Below are 22,495 nucleotides of genomic sequence, written 5' to 3'. Positions count from 1 at the left end.
ATAACTATATGTTTTTATGTAGTCATTTTTGAATCCACTGAACTTAATAAATATTTTTATAATTTAATTTACATAGAGATATAGTGAATTTTTATGAAAATGTATATTTTATGTGTAACTTGAGAAAGAGTATATGAAACAAGGGAGGATTTGGCCATCAATTTAGTATGATCTCAAAATCATAGTAACGTTTAAATAAATTAAATCCGATTAATATTAGTGAAATCATGATTCCTGACATTTCCATAATTATCGTTTAATCCTTAAATATAAACTTTGCTATTTATGCATAGTATTTGTTTTATTACTTCGATATTTTAAATTATGTATAGCTTTTGTTTTTTAAATAAATTTATGTATAGCTCATGACATGTAAATCTATCAAATTTTGTCCAAGAATAACTTTTCTTACATGAAAAACACGAAAAAAAAATAGCTGATTAAAAAAAATTTAATCATTTTTTCCCATAGTTGGATAATGCGACTCATTGGATATACACAGTACTTTAATGTTAGGACTTAGGTTTTGGAATAATTTGCGAAATCGCTTCGTTTGTTCTTGGAAATTATATATTTCTCTATCAAAAAGTTACAACACGATTTTTATAATAAAAAAAAGGAAGAAGAAGAAGAAACACAAACACACTCGAACTATATGACAAAAAAGAAAAGGAATATTCTGGTGGAATTCCAAAGTTTGAAATAAACGTAGTTAGGTTTGAATATTCAAAAGAACTTAACATCTTGGCGTGTATCTGATGTTTCCTAATTTCTATAAATTACAGTCAAAATTTAGAATTAGAGGTAAAGTATGTATCTAGAAGCTATTTGTTTATTTAACAATAATGTTACATAACAGTCTTTAATTTAATATACGTTTAGTTTATAAATTCAGAATTATAATTTAAAATTATTCTTAATTTATGTTTATTTTTTTAAATAAAAATATTATAGCAAATTACGAATCACAATTCAAATCATGATACGAATACACTAACTAAATGCATTATTAAAATTTGAGACTGGCCAACGAGCTGCCAAATTGGTACTAATAACTTTCAATCAAAAGAAATTGACACTTAGTAGAGTGAATGTCATCATTTGTCATATTCAAAAAGTAAATACTCGTTAAATTTTATGCACAACAATTGTCAATGAACAACAAAAGTATCTAATTGTCAATGAACAACAAAAGCATCAGAAAGATTAGCAAACAAAAACAAAAACAAAAACAAAAAAAAAAAAAAAGCATCAGAAGATTAGTTTTATTATAATACACATGGCGAAAGCATCAAAACAACAAAATAAATACACGTTAAATTTTGACACCTTACCTTAGCCCATGGTACTCTTTTTCCTTCTTTTTTATTTTTAGAAAATGGGACTCTTTTACCCAGAATAATTTGAAATAATTTTACAAACCAATAATGATATAATTAACCAATCAAACGTTAACCGCTTCATCACAAGTCATGAGGTTATTCTACATTGTAAGTAAATGACTGAAAAAAAAAAAAAAAGCTCTAACGAAGGGTTAAGTCCTGAACATAATTTATGAAAAAAATCTTAAAATTAATTACATAAAAATGAATATCTAATGAAACTTATCTAAATTATTGAATGAAAACAATTACGTTAATCTTTGTAATATACATATATATATAAGTTTTCTCTATATTGGTTGTCCGTCGTGGCGTGGGCCTTCCTTATCGGACGGGCCCAAGTCCACCAAGGAGTCCTCTTTTCTTCTACTGCCCAACCGAAAAAGCCCATAAAGCTTCCGAAACTCTCTCACGGTGTGGATACTCTCCCGGCAAAGCATGCCCCCAGGTTCACCCGACTCGTCTCCGGACCGGTCCGAACCACTCTTACTTAACCGCGGCGGCAGCTTCCTGCCTTCTCCGGCGCTGGTTTGCAGCGCCGAGATGACCGACTTCAGAGCCCGGCTCGGCGACGTCCGGTTCGAGATCATTATCTCGCCGATCTCGGCCGGGCTCAGGCTCGCCCCGGTCTGGAAAATCTCCTCAACCTGAGGGAAAAGCTTGTGTTCCTTAAGCCCTAAGTAATTGTTGGCCAAGCTCTTGAAAGCGGAGAAATCGCAGAGAGGGAAGTTCACGTGAACGTCAATTCTTCCCGGTCTCATCACCGCTTGATCAATTTGATCCTTGCCGTTCATCGTGAATACCAACACCCGTTCCTCTCCGCAGCAGGAGACGATCCCGTCCATGAAGTTCAACAATCCAACGAAGCTCACGGCGGAGGAGGAGGAGAAATTTCCGGTCAAGAAGCGGTCGAGATCCTCGACGACGATGAGCGATTTCGGCGCGGTCTGTAGAAGGAGCATCTTCAAATCGGAGTCGTCGGAAACCCTAGCGATGTCGAGGTCGTAGACGTCGTAGGAGAGGAGCCTCGCCATGGCGGCGACGACGCTCGTTTTGCCGGTGCCGGAAGGGCCGTAGAGCAGGTAGCTCCGCTTCCACACGCGGCCGAGCCTGTGGTAGTACTGCTTCGATTTGAGGAAAAGCTCGAGATCGGATTTGATTTTGCTCTTCAGGTCGGAATCGAGGACGACGGTTTCGAAGCTCGCCGGATGCGTGAACGGAATCGATCTCCACCGCTCGTTTCCGGCGCCGCCGGAGAAGCCTAATATGTGAAGCTTAATCTCCTTCTTCCGCTGCTCAATCTCGTCGGAGACGGAGAGGATGTGCTGGAAGTACTGCCGGAAGACTCTCCTCTTGTCACTCTTCTTGATTCTGAGAACAAAGGATCGGACTCCGTCCGGTTCCGTCTTCTGATTGGTCCACCAAACCCCGGCGTTGAGGAACGTGTCGCGAATCGATTGGCTGGTGTCCAAGTGGGAGAAGATATCGTTGGATTTGGAACCGGAGAAGAGGTTCGTGTAATCGGAATCTTCAACGGAAGGAAGAGAGTTCAGGTACGTGGAAATCTTTCGGTACAGTTGGTTCTCTTGGAAATGCTCGTTGTACTGTGGGACTTTGTACAGTTGGTACACGTGAAGCCGCTCGACGAATGATTGCCATGACCTTACTAGAATCAAAACCACGTTTGTCTTGTACAAGAATCTAGAAACCAAAAACAAAGCTATGACGATGAACAAGTAAGAAACGAACATTATGGGGACTCTTTTGGGCTGTTCTAATTCTATGATGGTTTTTTCCGGTGAGCCCCAAGAAAGAAAAAATAAAAATAAAAAATTGGGGTTTGGGGATTGAGAAGAAAAAATGGCGTCAATTTATGGTGGTTGGTTATTGTGGGGGAAAGCGATTTTGGGGATGGCTCAACCCGGCATATTAAATAAGGTCAAAAATAAACGAGTGTGTGCGTGTGGAAAGAGAAAAATATATGTCTTGGTATGGTTTGGTTGTAAATGTATGACCAATGACTATGGACCATTGCCACGAAATAGTCGAATGGATTGTTGATTGAATAATTATATGATGAATAATAATGTTTTCATGTGGGTATTATTATATTATATTTTTTTTCATTGTTACTTTATATTTATTGACTGCATGGATTGGCTTTGATTTTTGGACAAACGGCGCTGAATTTGTGCGAATTGTTTATTACCATCTAGTGCGTAATTTGTGTCAATCTGGATAGTTTTGCATTACTTCACATTTTGAAATGTTCGGGCAATGATCACGTGCCTTTGAATTTGATTATTATTATTTTTTTTTATAAAATTAAGGAAAATGATGTAAGGTGGGAATATGAGACCTGTTCTTAGGGACCAAAAGTGAAAATTCTTCAATAATATTTTTGTTTTTTTTTTTAATTTTTATTATCTGCAAATCCTTAATTTTTTTTTTTTTGGGTCCCTTTTCAAGTGCGTTTTTAACTCGAACGATCATATATCCTAGCCTAACCCTCAGGTCCCTCAACAAAGTTTTTAGTTGGCGCTTCTATGCAGCCTTTCTTGAATTTAGACATGGAAGAAGAATCTATTGCCAGGAGATAAATTATGAAAAATAAAACGGTCGATCCAAAGGCTTCTTTCTTTACAAGTGAAATCTCATATCAGTCTCTCCATGGTAAAAGGCACGACACAGAGCGATAAAACGGACAAAGTGGGACGAAAAAGGTAAGAAATGATTAAAAGGGAGGAAACAGAAGTTCAATAATAACTTCACGTTGAAAGCTATAACGTTGTCTTTTTCCTTTTTTTTCTTTTTAACCCATAAACAAAGCTACTTACTTTGAACAAGTAAACTAAAGTTTTCCACAGTTCTATTATCTCCTGTTTACCATAATATAATATAGGAATCCATGGACGCACCTGTGAACAAAGACGTCAATTGTTAGCTCACTATATTAGACTTTTCATAAAATTCCCACGGCCTAAGCAAACATGCACCTTAGAAATCGGTTGTCAAGAATAAACTGCAAAAAAAAAAAAAAAAAACCAAAAAAAAAATGTGCCTATCACACACACATATATATATATATATATGTATTCCTTTTTTTAAGAAGTTCATCGTCTACGATTCTATTTTTTAACTGTCATATTTGTATTAAAAATTATTTATTTTGCATATTTTTTTTAATTTAATGTGATTTTAATAAAATCTAACAGTTAAAAATTAGTATTAACCTACTGAAAAAAGCTTTTTTTTTTCTCTTTTTCTTATAAGTTCTAAGATTACAATCAGACAAAAATAGAGGGGCTGTTTGGCAGCCTCTTTTTTGAGTTAAAAACTCAAAAAAGTAACTCGAGTTACAACTTTATTCAAGTTCATGTTCTTTTAAGTTTGAACTCGAGTTCAGAAACTTGAACTCAAATTAATGAACAATATTTTTTCTATTCTTAAAAATGATATAACTTTTTCGTTTTAATTCTGATTGAGATGATTTTTTTTCTATAAGTTGACAACGAAAAGACGAATAAAACCCCACCAATATACCCTATTAAAATTTTTCATCAGCATTGAGTTTTTATTAAAATACTATATAAGAAGACGTTTGGTTCATGGATTAGAGCTATTTTCGATTTACGTGTATTTTTTATCAGAAAAAATATTATAGCGAACTATGAACCATGATTCAAATCATCGTTTGAATCCTCCAACCAAACATCCCCTAACTATACATTCAAGTTTTGACTCATTCAAACACAAACTCAAAAAGATTCTTATCTCAAACTATAATTTAAATGTATACAACTAAATACAAACTCAAGTTACAACTTTAACTCAAGTTATAACTCAAACTTAACTTAAAATCTACACTTAAATCACCTAACTCAAAAACTACAAAAGAACAGCCCCAGAGTAATACAAATCTAAAAGGATCCTTTTCTCCCAAGAATTAGTTTGTGGGCTGCGATGGACTAAATTTAGCGCCTCATATTCAGCAAGAGAACATAACCAATTGATAATTACAATTTAAACTGCATCCACAAACTGTTGTGTGACAGGAATTGATAGATGTAGAATGTATCCGCAAGTGTTCTATGACAAGTACCCACAATCCCATATTATATAGATTTGATTGTTTCGGTAGCACAAAAAAGTACAAAATTCCTTAGCAGTTCAATGGCACATATAATTATTTTTTTCCCGTGGTGGTTACAATGTTCATAAGAATCTATGGCTTGAGTTTAACATATCTTCTGTTGGATATTTCTCCTTTACTGTCGTCTACTGAAAACAAATAAATGCACAAAGCAGGTTGAGCTGGAAGTGGTATTTGTCGCCAATCTTCAAGTATCCCTTTTTTTTTTTTTTTTGTCATTTATCTTTTTCATTGCTGAAAAGACGTCAAACATGTTTGGATGCTATTGTGTATTCATATCTTTAGGACTAATTTAATTTGTTGATTCGAATTGATACGTAATTTTATGTAAAAATTTTTTATTATAATAAAAAATTTAAATATTATTATTTTTAAAATTTTTTTACTCTAATAAAATTTAAATTCTAAATTTAAAACAGTAAAATGATCGAATCTTACACCTTTCTATCCTTTCACCAAAACCGTTCTTTGCTTAATAATAATAAGCACGTGGTCCTGCTTATATTGTACAGAAGAAGCTGCAAATTTTAAAAGGCCATAACAAGCTCACTTTATTGGCCAGCTTTTGATAAAGTCCCAGCAATTAAAGATCCCTTCAATCAAACCAGCTTACTCCATTGCCAGCTATTTCTTAGATGGTTTTAATCATTGGGGTTGCTGCAAGCAGAAAGCAAATTGCTGACCATGTGATGTGAACTCACAAAATCCCTGCAGAACCCCACTCATGACACAATATGTACAAAAAAAAGGAAACAAAGTGAAATAATGAGAGGAATCCTCCCAAAAGCCGCATGAATAGATAGATAATGAGGGTGCATAGCAAGTCTAAAAGAAAATTACCTAACTAAAGGAGTTACAACTGTAGTAAACTACAATTACAACAATGTCAAAACCACAAATAACGCATCGTCCACAGAAGCTGGAGTCATGGTTTTATGGGTCTTGGTTATCTGATTGAAGATTCAAGACATGGGAAACCACAAGCTTGGAGAGCTCGTTTATTGCAGCTTGAACGGGATAATCGCCCGAATCTGCACTCCTGGACCACCCGGATGATTGCGAGCTTAATCCACTGTATTCGCTTGCAGCAACCTTTGTCTTTCTTGATGTGGCGAGAACTTTCCCTAAATCTGTCTGGGAAAGAGGCCTTGGCGCCTAAAAGAGGAAGCAGAGAATGGCAATGAGTTACTTCAGAATCTCATATTCAAGACTATGGGTATGAATGGTATATGGGTTCTTCATAAGTTCAAACCCATGATTTTAATTCTATTACAATATTTTTCTAAAAAAAAAAAAAAAATTTGAGTTTTAAAAGTCATAATCAAAATTACTGATTTGAACCCATATACAAAACAAGCCAGTATGTTTGCTAAAGCGTATAATGCCCAATTTCCTGTCTACTCTTAAGGAAACATCTTCTAAGATATGATAAGATGACTTCAAGGATCAAATGTATAACTACCTTATTTAAAAATGCAAGCACGTGTATTTGCAACATGAATAATCCATGAAAAACCTTTTTCTTTTGTTCAAAATTTGCAACATGCTTCGTATTAGGTTAAGGATGAGGGCAAAAGTGACGTCAGAAAGAAGAAAATGGTAGACAAAGTGACTTGTATACTCACAGAAGCTCGTTTTCCAGCTTTCTCCGCATCTAGTAGGTCTCTGATGGGAAAATAAGCTGCTTTCTTGCAAAGTTCAAGTAGATCTGAACCTGTATAACCCTCGCACAAGCTAGCCACATAGTCATAATCAATGTTGTCTTCGACCTTCTCACCCTTCAGAATCACCTTCAGTATTGCAGCCCTCTCCCTACGGTCAGGTATTCCAATCTCAAAGGCCTGAGGAAGACGGCGGAGTATTGCTTCATCAAGTTCTGAGGGACGATTGGTAGCAGCAAGAACCATAACTTGAGCATTCTCTGTACCAAATAGGAAATTGTTTTGACAACAATATTTACCAAAGTATCTTAAATTAGAGATACTACAACTTCAAGGATAGCGTTCTTTAATATTATTATTTTTTGTGCTAGACACAACTTGAAGGACAGTTATCTGATAGAACCTACTTCTAACTGCGAATTCATAGACGAAAGAGAAACACAAGTCACTATGAATAAGAAGAAAAAGAAACTCACGATCAGTTGTAAAGCCATCCCATAAAGCCATGAACTCGGTCTTCATGTTTGTCATTGCTTCATGATCAGTATTACGGCGCTGACCCAAAAAGCTGTCTACTTCATCGATGAAGATGATAGCAGGCTGGAGTTTGTAAGCCAGGCTAAAAACAGCGGCAACTGCAAAATTGTTTCAAACTATATGTGAATTCCCACAATGTAGACCTAATAAGATGTATATAACAAATTTAACTTCATGCTCCCAAAGGAAAAAAACAAACAAAAGAAAAGGAACTTCTCTTTTTCCACATAGCTTTCACTATCTTAGTACAAAATCCATACCGCTAAATAGTCGGGAAGCTATTTCGTCTTGCTTTTTGTTAACAGAATGATTCCAATAAAAGAAAGAACTTATAACAAGATCAACACTCACCAAGTTTTTGTGCGTCACCAAACCATTTACTCATAAGATTCGATATTCTCACATTAATAAAAACAGCTCCAGACTCTTTTGCAATAGCTTTTGCAAGCATGGTCTTTCCGGTACCAGGTGGTCCATACAACAATACCCCTTTTTGTGGACCAAGAAGCTTTCCATGCGAAAACAGATCAGGCCTCCGTAGCGGAAGAATCACCAGTTCATACAAAGCTTGCTTGATCGCTTCTAATCCTCCAATTGATTCAAATTCCACATCGATGTGATCCGGGTTTATAACATCACAGGCTATAACATCCTGTCAGCGATACAAAAAGCTAAATTAAACACGTAATAACTCGGAAACTGTTCTGAGCATTATTTTCTCCAATCTTTATACCAACAAATAAAACATCTCATGTAGAATGTTCCAGCACCCTTCTCACGTGACACTGCCATATCAGTTTATCTAGGGTGGTTTAATTGACATTTAACAACTTCTGAGAGACAGGAAAAACCAGTGAAGAATGTTTATCTTGGGGACAGTATGACAAGTGAATTTCTAAGGATAGAGCAATAATCTAACAAACAATGTGAACAGGCAGTTTAGCGTGAAGGGGGAAAAAAGTAAGGAAATGAAAAACTGCAACCTCAAGCACCTCGAAAACACTAACAGCAATCTATCCTCTTTCTTGTTTGGTAAAGTACGAGCTTAAAATCAAATAGAAAACTGCGTGCCGGTCCAAATTCAGTATTTAAACACTCAACAGGAGATTGTAATTAAATTAAGTCATGAGCAAAAAAAGTTAAATTAAGCAAAATTCCTTTCTAAATCCCACAAAGAAATCTCAAAAGTTTAACCCTTTTTTCGGGCTAAAAATAAAAAGAACGAAAACATTAATAGCACAAAGCCATGTTTCATATTCATTAGAGGCCAGCAAAAGGTCTAAACTCCAACCTATGTTCCACCACAAATTATCCAAAATCAAAACCTTCCCAATCAAAGCCCCAATTGAAATTCAGAAATTCAAGAAAAAAGCTTTACTTCGCCGAACCGACATAGTAACTATCTCTCTAACCTACCCTAAAACGCTAAAATTCGATCGCTTCAACAATCAATACGACATCAAATCGAAAAACAATAGCGAAAGGAAAATTATTCGAAGGAAATGAGGAATCAATTGAATAACCTCGTAAGGATTGGTCTGAACAAGAGGGCGACCCAAGCGCTTGGAAATCTCCTTCTTGTGCTCCAAAGCTTTCTTTGAGGCCTCGCGGTTCGGGTCGAGATGCCGGAGCCCCGCGAACAGCACCAAGCAACTCAGCGCCGCGCTCGCCGCGTACAGAATCAGTTCTTGCAAAAACTTCGTCTCCGATGAACCCCCCATTCCGATACTTTCTCTCTCTTACAAAGATTCCCTCTTTACATATATATATTATATGTATATATATATATATATATATATGCGAGTGTGTATATATTAGAGCTCCGAAAAATAATTTCAATTTGCAGTGTATTTGTTAGATTTTTCTCTGTAATTATGAAAAACTCTGGGTAAAAAGTAGGGAGTTTTACAGAAGTTTTGGAAGGAGAAAAGCCGCTTGAAGAAGAAGAAAGTTTTCTTTTCTTTTTTTTTTGGTGGGGGGTATGCGATTCGTGCAAGTGGAATTACGAAAGGGACCTTGTTATGTATGACTTATGTTTATATTCTAATCTATGTGGGCGATTGTGTAAATTTACTTTCTTCTCTCCCTAGTCCATAATACTCGGCTCGGGGGCTACCAATTGGGCCAAACTGCTCATCCTGATGCTCAAACCCAATCGCTAATGACTTCATTGGGCTTTTGGAGCAGGCCCGTGGAAGAGAAAATTATGGGCACGTGCTGCAATTCTTTGGGTAATTATCCCCTGGTGGAGGAAAGTATCTATTTTTTTTTTTTTTTTTTTTTTTTTTTTTTTTTTTGCTTTCGAGCGGAAAAAAAAGTCAGTTTTTTTAAGAAGAAAAATAAAGTCAATTTTTTTTGCTAGAAAAAAAAAGACAGTTTAAACTCTTCTTGTTTGATTGCAAACATTTTGAACTTAGAATTTTAGTTTTTCTTGGAGAAGTTGTTGCATGCAAATGTTAGACATATATTTCTCTAACAGTATGTTCGTTTTGCGGGTTCGAATTGTGTGAGTCTAAACTTATATGTGAATTTTTTATAATTTGAATTAGCGTTTAATAGTGTGACGTCTAGATAGAAAATAAAGTTTGAATCAGACTTTTGTTACATTATTAAAATTATGAGTGTTTTGCCCTCGTTTGTTTTACTGGTTTAACTTAGTTCAACTCAGTTCGAATAGTGAGCACCGTTTGAACTCGTATTTAGTAAGCACGCAGTCCGGATTATATTTTCCATTTGAATTGAGCTAAACTGTCAAACTTAGAGTTTAGCTCTCCCCGTAAGTTCAACCATTTAAGCCATTTTTGAATAGTAAAAAGATGTCCACTCTTTTTGCTTTTCACACCTACCAAACACTAATTCGAATTTTATTTCATGTTCAGATTAAAATTTTAACTGCATATTCAAACGCCAATTCAAACTACAATTTAAACCGCAATGTTCAAACAAAAAAATTCAAATTAACAAAATTCAAACTAATGAACCAAACGGGAGATGTGAGTAAAAATGGTTTGTGGGAATCTTTGGGTTGAGTTTTGAATAGTAAAATATGTTTTAGAAACCTAAGAAAAGCTCAACTTATAACTAAAAGTTTGAGCTAAATTTTAACATGAAATTGGTACAGACGAATAAATGGACTAAAAAAACTTTTGTTTCCTTTAGAGTTATGTTTGGATTTATTTTATTTTATTTTTCGAAGGAATGATTAATTTTATTAACAAAATTTAAAAAAAAAAAAAAAAAAAAGTATTGAAAGGACCTTCTGCATGGTTAGGTTTATAGCTTAACAAATACTTATAGCTTACTTAGGCCTCTTACTCATGACACAAATATGCACCAAAGAGGAAAAAAAAAGAAGAAATTAATGAAATATGTTAGGGATTCTTTAACTATGCAAATAAATTATAGTTTTGCATAAACGGTGATGCCTAAAATCTTAAAACTACACACGAATTTTTGAAGAGACCGATCAATCGAAAAAAGTTGTAGAATAAAATTTTTCTCTTCTTTTCCTCTTTCTACTGTACATGCAGATTGAACTTGTCAAATTTAGCGGACATTCATATAAAAGGACCAGAAAAGTATGGAAAGTTAGACATATAGCAAAATGTTACTAGTCACATTGCAACTAAAAAAAAAAAGAGTTTAGAATAATTGACTAGTAGTAAAAATTAAATTCATTTATATAATTACCATATAATTCTGTATCATACCTATAGGAAAAGTTTAACTTTTCATATAGTTATTTTTTAATGGTTTGAATTTAATTGTATTTATGTTATATGTACTAGGGAAAGTTGACTTTTATATGTTGCTATCTTTAGCAATAGTTTCAATTTAATTTCGTTTTCATAGGAAATCCAATAATAGGATAGCGCTTTCAATATAGCTAATCAATTATGAAAACCTTCAATAATCCCCCAACAACCGGCATTACAAAATAATAACGCTCACCTCCTTCCTTGCAATCACTCCCAAAGGAAATATAAAAAATGAAAATAAAATTCGTGATTTTAATGGTTACTCGAATATAGGGCTGTACAAAAAAACCGTAAAACTGAAACCGACCGCGCACCGACCGAAAAACCGACCGCTCTAAAACTGAAAAATAAGGCGCCACGTGGAACTGACAAAGTCGGTTCGGTTAATCGAACCGGACTCCTCCATTACGGTTCAGTTTCGGTTGAGCCTTTTAAGATTCGGTTTTAAGATTCGGTTATAAACCGAATCGACCGTACTAATTTTGTAAAAAAATTTTAATAATGTCATTTTACATTTCTCACCGTTTTTTCACTTCAGTCTCTCATTCTTCTCTCATCTCATTTACTGACCCTCATCATCTTTCACAATCTCTCTGACTCTCTCTAACTCTATCTCACTCTCTCATATTTGGGGCAAAAAAAAAACCCTAGCCAAATACGTTAATAACTTGATTGCTTCTATCGTCTCTCAGCTCACAATCTCGTCTCTCACAAAATCTATCTCCTGTCGCGGGCTTTCTTTCTTGGTTTTAGTCAGTCTCCGGCAGAGTAAAGAATTAAAGCTTGTTGCTGGAGAGGAGATGCTAGATTTCTATAATCAACCATGGTAAGCTTCTATTCTCTATATTTCCATGTTGCTAATTGTCGGTATGATTACTTCCACCTATAATTGATGATTTGATGTATAGTTCTTTTTTTTCTTTGGATTGTGACTTAGGTTTTTGGTCTCTCTATCTCGTGAACCCATTTCCTTTTCGCCTTGTTTTATATTATCCTTTCCATTGTAAATTTTTTTGATTATGTACTCATATGAAATTATGTATACCCGATAACATATTGGCCAATGGTGGGGCTAGTGGTAATGTTTATGTTAGTGTTAACCTTGAGAATTTGTTTGGGGTTGGACTGGATTTACTACTGGTGGACAATGATGGGGACGTGGGGTTATATTTCAATAGCTTTGATCTCACGCCTATGAAACATAGGCGTACAGTACTGGTGGACAATGGCGGGGTTATATTTCAATATATTAAGTATTACTGGATTTCCTTTTTGATTTTTTGATTGTTGGTTATGAAACGTAAGCGTACACTACTGGTTATTGATTTTTTGATTATTTTCTGTTTGGTTTTCTGGTTTAAGAAGTGTTGATATATATTTCCCGAAGCTGCTTTAACTTTATAGTTTTATTGTTATAAGCTTTAATGAGTGATTATAAGTTCAATGTTCTTTAATGAGTGAATCAAAACTTAGGCAATGCTTGGCTTGACACATTTCTTCGTTGTTACGATTGCATATTCCATTTCTACAGTATATGCAATAGTATGCGAGTATGATGAGCCACTTAAAAATGTGATCAATTAAAGAGTACTGAGATAAATATAGTTATAAAATGGGCAATAGTATGATGAGCCACTTTCCATATAAAATGTGCACTACTAATTCCTAGAGAAGCAGAAAGCTGCGAGTATATATTCTGATGCATCTAGTGTTTTATATTACATCATAACTATATTTAATTCATAATTTTATATAGATGTCTTCATCAGAAAAGCAAAAAGAGGTAGAGTCTCAGTCTAGTAAAAAAGAAACTGAAACTACTGAAACGCAAGAGACAACTGACGAAGAAGGGAAAGGTACTAAGAAAAGAAAGAAAGCCCGACAAGTAAGCCCGGTATGGCAGCATTTCACGAGGGATGACAAAACTAAGAGGGCTACTTGCAAGCATTGTGGTGTCACTTATGCTGCTGATTCAAAAAAGAATGGCACGTCTACAATGAAGAGTCATATAGAAAGTTGCTTGATGAATCCAGAGAATGAAAACAAACAAAAGACCATCCAACTTACTAAGAAGACCGGTGCATGTGATGAGGACACTGCTACTAGTAATATGACACTAAGAGCTTGGTCCAAGGAAGGGTATAAGAGAGTCGTTTTGGAGTATTCGTATTGGATGAGTTACCGTTCCGACACGTGGAAGGTAAAGGGTTTAAGTGCTATTCGACGTACTTGAATCCTAGAGTGTTTGACATTTCAAGGATAACAATTGCAAGGGATGTTTACCAGATGTATTTGGATGAGAGGAAGAAGTTGAAGAAGGTTTTGGAAAAGCAACGAGTGTGTTTGACGACTGATACTTGGACATCAATTCAGAACATCAGTTATATGTGTTTGACAGCTTATTGGATCGATGAAGATTGGAATATGCAGAAAAGGATCATTAATTTCATTCAAGTTTTGAATCATAAAGGAGAAACAGTTGCGCAGGAGATTTTAGCTTGCCTCAATGATTGGGGAATAATTGCGTTGTTTACAGTTACAGTAGACAATACATCATCGAATGATGTGGCCATTGACATGTTGAAGAGAAAATTCAAAGATATCCCTAATTTTCTCGTCTTAGATGGACAGACGTTACATATGCGGTGTGTCTGTCACATTCTCAACTTGATTGTTAATGATGGGCTAACGGACTTAGCGACATCAATTTCTTCCATCTGCAATGCAGTTAGATATGTGAGGTTCTCACATCAACGCCTCAAGAAGTTTAAGGAGTGCATGAAGGAAGAAAACATCAACTCAACTGCCCTATTGTGTTTGGATGTGAAGATGAGGTGGAACTCTACATACTTAATGTTAGAGACTTCTTTCAAGTTTATCCCTGTTTTTGGAGCAAACCTATTGTGCTTACTTTGAGGAAATCATAAAAGACAAAAAGATAGAGGGTCCACCAAATGAGACAGATTGGGACAATGCAAAGGTTTTTCTGAGGTTCCTAGGAAAGTTTTACACTTTGACGAAGAAGTTTAGTGGTTCATATTATGTCACTTCAAACTTCTATTTCAAAGATATTTGTGCTGTTAAACGAGAGTTGATTAAGTTAGAGGAGTGTGATGATCCTCTCTTGAATAAAATGGCAACGATGATGAATAAGAAGTTTGATAAGTATTGGGGAAATGTCGAGAAAATGAATCACATGATGTTTCTTGGCTTGGTTCTTGATCCAAGATATAAGTTGGATTATCTTGCTCCTGCATTTAAGTGTATTTATGATGATTTGACAAATGACATGTTGTTAAGTGGGGTTGAGGACACATTGCGTAGATTGTATAAGGAATATCATGATCGGGCTCCTCCTCCACCTTTAGCTCCTCGTCGTCCATTTACTAACTCTACCATTGGCCAATCACAATTATCACAGTCGGCTAATCCTTGATTTAGAAATACAAGGTCAGCTAACTTATTAGAAACTTATTTTGGTTCTAATTCAAGTCGTTTAACAAATTACGACATCTAGTGAACCCACCTCAATGCCGGTTATTGATGATGAGATAGAGGCCATGTTTAGAAAGCAAAAGATGAGTGGGAATGGTGCAAATGTGCAGAAGAATGATGTGGATAAGTATTTATCTGAGCAATGTGAATAGCTAGTGGATGACAGTTTTGACATCCTAGGTTGGTGGAAAGTAAATGCTCCTAGGTATAAGGTCTTGTCCCAAATTGCTAGAGATGTGCTTGCAGTTCCGGTTTTGATGGTTGCATCTGAATAAGCTTTTTCTATCGGTCGTCGTATTCTTGATCCTTTTAGGAGTTCATTGGCTCCCAGGATGATGGAAGCACTTATTTGCTTAAAAAGTTAGTTGAATGCGAAGGATGAAGAATATGAACCCGTGGTTATTAGGCAATATATGGATGAGGTTGAATCTTTTACAGATTGCTATCATGTTGTCTCAGGTAATACTAATCATGAATGTACATACTACACATACTTGTTATAATTATATATTTTTTATTCATTTCATGACATATGTAAATTAATTTATAATTTTCTTATAGATGATAGTGAGGTTGTTTCTACTCCAACGTGTTCAAAGGACGGAAGCGCTCAAGTAAATGATGTGAAATCTTCTAAAAGACCTAAGTAAGATAATTAAAATTATATCTATTTCTTCTTTTTTTCTCATTATCTATTCAATTTCATTTACTTAATTCTAATTTTCTATTGTAGTGATACATACAAAGATATAATGGATTTGGATTTGGATTCGGATGAAGGGTGTTGACGGTCAAATTTTGCCAACAAAAAACCGACCGGATTACCTCTTGGTTTCCCTTCGGATTACCGGCCGCGTGAGTGTAGTTTAACGTGTGTGGATTTGTTGACCATGTGTGTGTTTGTAAGTTAACTAAGTCATGCACAGATAAATGACACCAGGAGTTTTTATAGTGGTTCACTCTATAAAATGAGAGCTACATCCACTGTAATTTTGTATATCTTTGTTGGAAGATCACCACTTACAATCATAATTCTTCCTAAATCTCTTCTTTTCTAGTTATTTTTCTGAACCCCTTCCTCACTGGGGTCTTCCTCTTTTTATATTGGGCTTCCTTCGCTTAGGGGGTTTCCTTCATAGGTAGAAGCACTCAAGTGCTCTCATTTGGTAGGCCCAGACGTAGCCCACTAATTAGCACTGTTCACTCAGCCAATTAGTCTCCTATTACGGCTCTGTGATTCCCCGTAATACTTTTCTGTCCCCTGTGGGAGCGGTCTGACAGCTTACAATTAATGCCTGCAGACCTCCTCCACTTATGCACGTAACCCGTTATGTCCTCTAAAGGACGTTCCCCTCGTCGTCAGTGCTGCTTAGCCCAACCGCCTTCTTCGGTGGCCCTTTCTGCGGTCGAGAGATCTTCATCCCTTAGTGTTGACGGCGCAATAAGTCGACGCCATAAGGGATCGTCGCCTTAACTTGGACTTCGTCCTTGGGCCTTCGCAGCGGAATAGGAGGGGTCCGTAAGCGTCGAGGGTTCCTTGCTTGGTGGGGATTGTGTCAAGACCACGTGTCGCAGTCTACTTCGTCCATGTGTCCGTCACATTTTCCCACACAACAAAGGGGAATAGGAGGTTTATGAGAAATTAAAAATGAACTTCACTATGCTTTTTAATTATGCTTTGGACTTCTTAATTTCTTATGCCAATTTAATATTTTTTACACTTTGAACATTAGTATTGTTAGTTGTAACTTTCAAATTTCTAGTTTGTACTTTAGATTTTGGACATTGGATTTGGATATTTTGTATTTGTGGTATTATCAATTTGGATGTTGTGCTTTGTATTCATTTATTGTGATTACATGCTTGCATACAAGGAATGTTTTACATTTTTTCACAATTTCTGGTCAAAAAATCCAACTAAATATGCGGGTAACATAATAGTTAACTGATAGTCACCATCCAGATTACTAAAACTGAAAACCGAAATTCGGTTAACCGAACTGAATAGTAATTTTGCGATTCGGTTTCCGGTTTCTAAAAACCGACACAGTCGGTTCAGCCACCGAACCGACCAAAATTGACAGTTTTTAACTGCCGAACACCCCTACTTGAATATTTACCCATCAACGACTATTGTTATTTTAGCTGTAAGATATTGATTTGACGGTTATAATAAATTAGATAGTTGATTAAAACAATTAATGAAACTGATTTTTTATCACACTATATCACTAAATTTTTATATTTAATGATAACCATGATGAAAATGTAATCATTAAAATAAGTTCATCCATATATATATATATATATATTCCCTTGAGATAGTCCTTTTTCTCTCCCAAAACAGTTCGCTATGGATTCTTCCAATTTTATTAACCTACTACCAAAAGATATGATAGAGGAAATTCTTGCCCGTGTTGCTACCTCGTCAATGAGGGCCTTATTCAATACCAAGAGGAGGTGAGTAATTAGACATGCATGTATAAAAAATTTTATCCCCACAATTTATGCTCTTATTTTTCTAATTAATATTCATATATTTATATATATGAGTTTAATAATTTGCAGTTGCACCTTGTTTAATGAAGTGGGTAATAGTAACTACGTTTACCGATACGTTTCTCTTGATCGACTTACTCTTAATTTCTCTTACATGAGACCGGAGGAGTGCTCATTCTATCAAAAGTGCATCGAGAGTGAAAACCCGGAGGCCATGTATAGGGAAGGATTGGTACGTACCATATAAAAATGTTTGTGTTCATTAATTTTCCTTTGACATTACTAGTGGGAAGCACTAAAGAAAATCCTTATGGAGATTTAGCGTTAATTATTTGAATATGTCATCCTAGTCCTAGGAGTTAAGGTGGACACTGAGAGTAGCAATTTTTTATATGTAAATTGCAAAGTATCATTCCATTCCCTATATATAGTTAAATACGTGTTGTATCATTAATTATTATTATTATTACTACTACTATTAGTAGTACTAATTTATTTTTTTTCAGTGTCTACAAGATAAATCTTTTATTATTATTATTATTATAAACAATTTGTCATTTTTTTTAATTTTTGAAAAAGAACGAATCCCAAGATTTAAAGGCGAGTTAGGGTGACTTGAGTGGTGATTTTGAGTTGAGTTTAAGTTATAACTTGAGTTGAAGTTGTAACTTGAGTTTGTGTTTGAATGTGCATATTTGAGTTATGATTTGAATTGAGAATCTTTTTGAGTTTGTGTTTGGATAAGTCAAAACTTAAATTTGTATTTAGATTGTATTTTAATAAAAACTCAATGGTGATGTAAAATTTTAATAGGGTATATGGGTGGGGTTTTATTCGTCTTTTCATTGTGAATGCATAGAAAAAAATCATCTCAATCGGAATTAAAACAAAAAAGTTATGACATTTTTAAGAATAGAAAAAATATTGTTCATTAACTTAAGTTCGAGTTTATGAATTCGAGTTGAAGGGAAAACTTGAACTCGAGTTTAACCCTAAACTCGAGTTCAAACTCAAATTTTATTAAAGAATATAAACTTAAATAAAATTATAACTCGAGTTTAAATTTTTTTCTGAGTTTTATTGTAAAAGAACAACTCCATGGTTATCCATGTTAGACTAAGCTTTGTTGTAGTCATACAAGTAGTAGCGGAGCGCTTGAGTCCGAGTGGTGGTAGCTGATCCCACTGTGTTTTTTGTTTTCTAAAACAACCCTTAAAAATTAATGGATTTTTACTTTGACCCTATTGAGATATGATTTTTTATATTTCACGAAAAGAGTAAGTTTGTATCCCCACTTCCCACCAAAGAACAAGTGTTGCTGGTCCAACTTTACCCTTTTTTTTTTTTTTTGACAACTCTACCTACTACAAAAGTTCTACATTTAAACACAAAAGCTTAACAAATACATTATTATTTTTTCTTTTTTTCCATTAGATTTGTTTTTGCAGAAACATTATATGGACGATCCGGCAGTAGATTTTTGGAACAAGGCAGTAAGCTCAGGCCATACTAATGCTTCATATATCTTGGGATTCTACCTTATAGGTAGTCGAAGCAAATGCGACAAGCAACGTGGCATGAAAATCCTTGGCAACATCAAAACCAGTCGTGGACTGAGGGAGTGTCGCAAAAACTTGTCAAATGCGCTAAATTATTCACCCTTCTTGAAAAAACGGACTATCCCGTTTAGTTAGAGGATTTATTCTCTGATTCGAATCATGATTCATAGTTCGCTACAGTATTTTCTCTCACAAAAAACACACATAAATCGAAAATAATTATAATCTCATAGTTCTAATCCATGAACCAAACGGGGTCTCCTTCAGTGTCCATTGGTAGATCCACAAAAGAAACGTCCAGCATGGCCGCTATCACCCAATGAAGTGGATAAAATGCGTTGTCAAAAGTGCGGATGGAATCTTGAACTGAATTATGTGTATTGCATTTTAAGCGCGGAATATCTTGATGCTCCAAATCGATGTGAAAGCGTAAGAGAAGACGACTAGGTTATTAGGAGATCAATGACATATTTTATCAGTGATATTTCTTTCCCTTTTTTTTCCATCTAATTTGTTTTTATCTCTTTGGACTCCCTTCTTGACTTGATTTAAGTATATTTATATATATATATATATACATATAGTTTGATAGTTTATACTTTATATTGCATAGTTGATTTTTTTTTATAATTATATTGCATAGTAGGTTTAACCGATGAGCATAATCATTTTTATTATTATTTTTTTTATTTTCATCGTCATAAAACACCATAATTATTACTACAATTCCAACCAAAACAAATGCCATGTGTAGGAAGTAAGTACCTTCGAACTATAAGACCATAGCTATTACTAAAAGTTTTAATTGTGTAGAAATTTTTATCCTTTAATTAAGGCTTGTTCAAATTTTAGATATCCATAGGATTTTTCTTCTCTCTCCTTGTCCACGCCATAATTTTAGATATCCATAGCCATTAATGCTTGTTCTAAGTACTCTCGCGCAGCTCCTTGCGGCCGTTGGCCTCTCCACAAGCCAACACCAGGTCTGTCATTGGGCACGACAGTTAAAAAAAAAAGGAAGTCATTTTTTTTTTTAATTTACATTATAACATTGGCGTGATAAAATGATTAACTCGTTTGGTTCGTTAATTCGAGTCGAGATGTGATGTTGTGTGAGAACTTTTTACTGTAACAAAAAGTTAAATTTGACTGTTTCTGATAACTTTTTACTGTAGCAAAACTCGAATTTTAAACTTGAATTAACAAAAAGAATGGGGCCTAAGAATTGAGGATGATTTGTTTCGAGATGTTTTAAATTAGTCGAACATTAAAATGACATTTGGCATGTAGCTAGTTTCAGGACTAAAATGAATTTAATCCTATTATTTTGTATTTACTTTGTTCTTCATGCCACTTTTGTTGGAATTCAATAACTCTATGTGCGTTTGTAAAAGTCAATTCATCACTCGGTAACTTGAAAATGAAATACTGAAAAAAAAATAAAATTAAAACTACTTGATGAATGATTGTGTGGGAGTATTGATACACTAAATCGAAAATGGAACATTCCATGTAAATGGTGAAAAAGTCTACATTTTCTGCATTTTCTTACGTTTAGTGAATTTTATACATAAAACTATAAAAGTTCCTTTGCAAAAATGTTGAAAACATATTTTTGGAGAAAATGAAAAGAAAAAAAAAACTGATTTTTCGAGTAAATACAAAAAAAAGTAAAATTTTTCAAAAATAAAAAAAACAAAAGAATACCGAAATGAACAGTTGGAATGCTTCCAATATTTTTTTCTCTGAAAAATACTTAGAGAGACCACCGGTGTTAAGCACTATTATTAATAAAAAAGCGTGAACTTTATGTGTAGATCCCACATTACGCGATCCACATTCTATTAGCGGATGATACTTAGCACCACCTACGCCTTCAATGCTTTTTTTTTTTTTACTTTTGCTAGTAAAAATTCCTTGATAAAAAAGGGTAAAAAAATATTTGTTTAATTTTTGCTAGTAATACCAAACAAAATAAAAAAGATTGAAAGATTTCCATTACTGTCGAGTAGGAAGAACCTTCTTGTAATATAAAAGATAAACATTATAACGAATGCAAACACTACAATACTATTACGTTCCATATTCAAATCTTTCTTACGCTATAAAGATCGAACCTATTCATGCCTTTTTTTTTTTGTTCTCAAAGAACTTTATTCATGAATTCATACTCACTGCATTTTCAAATACATTGCGTGACGCTACAAGTACACTAAAGCCAAGCATAATCTCGTTCCTTTTATTTGAACAAATTACTTTTTTTTTTTTTGTAACTTTTTATTGACTACTACTTTATTTTTCCTTTTAATATTCAAAACCCCACGTATTATTCATATTGTAAAAAATAGTGTCCGTTTTGTTCAAGATTCCTTGGTCCCTACGACTGATGAGATCCCAATTAATTTTTTAATATTGCCAAAGGGCAGATTAACAAATCATCATCTACTAAAAGCTGTTAAACACTACGAACCACTTTAAAAAATGATTAAAAAAAGTTGGAGAATATTTCGTCAGTTATTTTATTTTATTTTATTTTATTATTATCATTATTTTTTGCTTATCTTTTTTGTCTCACATAATTTGCTACTTAACCACTTAGCCAATGTTTGTACATGTAAATGCACTTTTTGTCAAAGTGGGTCTGAATATGCGTAAGCAAGTTGAAATTTGAGGTGGTGAAATAAATTAAAGGCCCGTTTAATTTGTTGATTAGAGTTGATATGTGACTTTATGTGAGAGCTTTTTATTGTAGTAAAAAAATTAAATGTGACTGTTTTTGAGAGCTTTTTACTGTAATAAAACTCAAATTCTAAATTCGAATCGGTGAAATGAATGGGGCCTAAATAACAATCTATTTGTTTCATTTGTTGTAAACTTGAGCAAATCAAATAATCTTGGTTTCATTTGTTTAATCTCCCTTTAATAAGGCCCATCACATGTGATGTGCAATGTTGGAATTCACTCTCTATTTGTATTAAACTAGTTTGAGTTGTTTTCAATTACCATTATTTTACATAGAAGATGATGCTAATCATTTTGCTGATGGTAATTTAAGTGCTTTGCTCACTTGATTATGAGATTATCTTCCGAGTTATATAAACAAAGTGCTGGAGAGTGGAGGGTCCCATATGATTCCATAATTTCATTAATGGCATAAAGTTGAATCGATATTTGATGTATGGAAAACGTTTTTCAATCCCGTATTTGGTAGAATTGACGAGAGATTGCATTCAATATTTTAAAAAAAAAAAAAAAAAAGAGTTGAAGAGAGATTAGTTTAATATTATTATAAATTAAACGTTTTATGTTAATGCTTAGAATGTATGGTATAGAATCTCCCTTAATTAATAATTAAAATGATGGAAATCCTTTTGAGTTATTAATAATAATTATAATGATGGAAATATTGGTGACGTGAAGAGAGATACTGATAAGTATCCAAGTCGCTTTT

The 22,495-nt window shown here is 34.3% G+C and overlaps 2 protein-coding genes across 2 annotated transcripts; both read right to left on the bottom strand.

The window, feature by feature from the left end:
* Positions 1-1,482: 1,482 nt before the first annotated feature.
* Positions 1,483-3,422, bottom strand: LOC21395074 (AAA-ATPase At2g46620). The gene has a single exon (XM_010110911.2). It carries the CDS (start codon positions 3,131-3,133, stop codon positions 1,673-1,675), a length of 1,461 nt encoding a protein of 486 aa, XP_010109213.1. The 5' UTR covers positions 3,134-3,422; the 3' UTR covers positions 1,483-1,672.
* Positions 3,423-6,293: 2,871 nt separating this feature from the next.
* On the bottom strand, positions 6,294-9,725 carry LOC21395073 (ATPase family AAA domain-containing protein 1). Its single transcript, XM_010110910.2, has 5 exons — positions 9,257-9,725; positions 8,085-8,385; positions 7,673-7,831; positions 7,161-7,456; positions 6,294-6,690 (listed from the first exon to the last, which is right to left on the bottom strand). Exons 1-5 carry the CDS (start codon positions 9,452-9,454, stop codon positions 6,469-6,471), a joined length of 1,176 nt encoding a protein of 391 aa, XP_010109212.1. The 5' UTR covers positions 9,455-9,725; the 3' UTR covers positions 6,294-6,468.
* Positions 9,726-22,495: the final 12,770 nt, after the last annotated feature.

Source organism: Morus notabilis, unplaced genomic scaffold (assembly GCF_000414095.1).
Source record: "Morus notabilis unplaced genomic scaffold, ASM41409v2 Scaffold879, whole genome shotgun sequence".
NCBI lineage: Eukaryota > Viridiplantae > Streptophyta > Magnoliopsida > Rosales > Moraceae > Morus > Morus notabilis.
The sequence above is the reverse complement of the archived record's forward strand: the minus strand, read 5'-3'. Positions and strand labels throughout refer to the sequence as shown.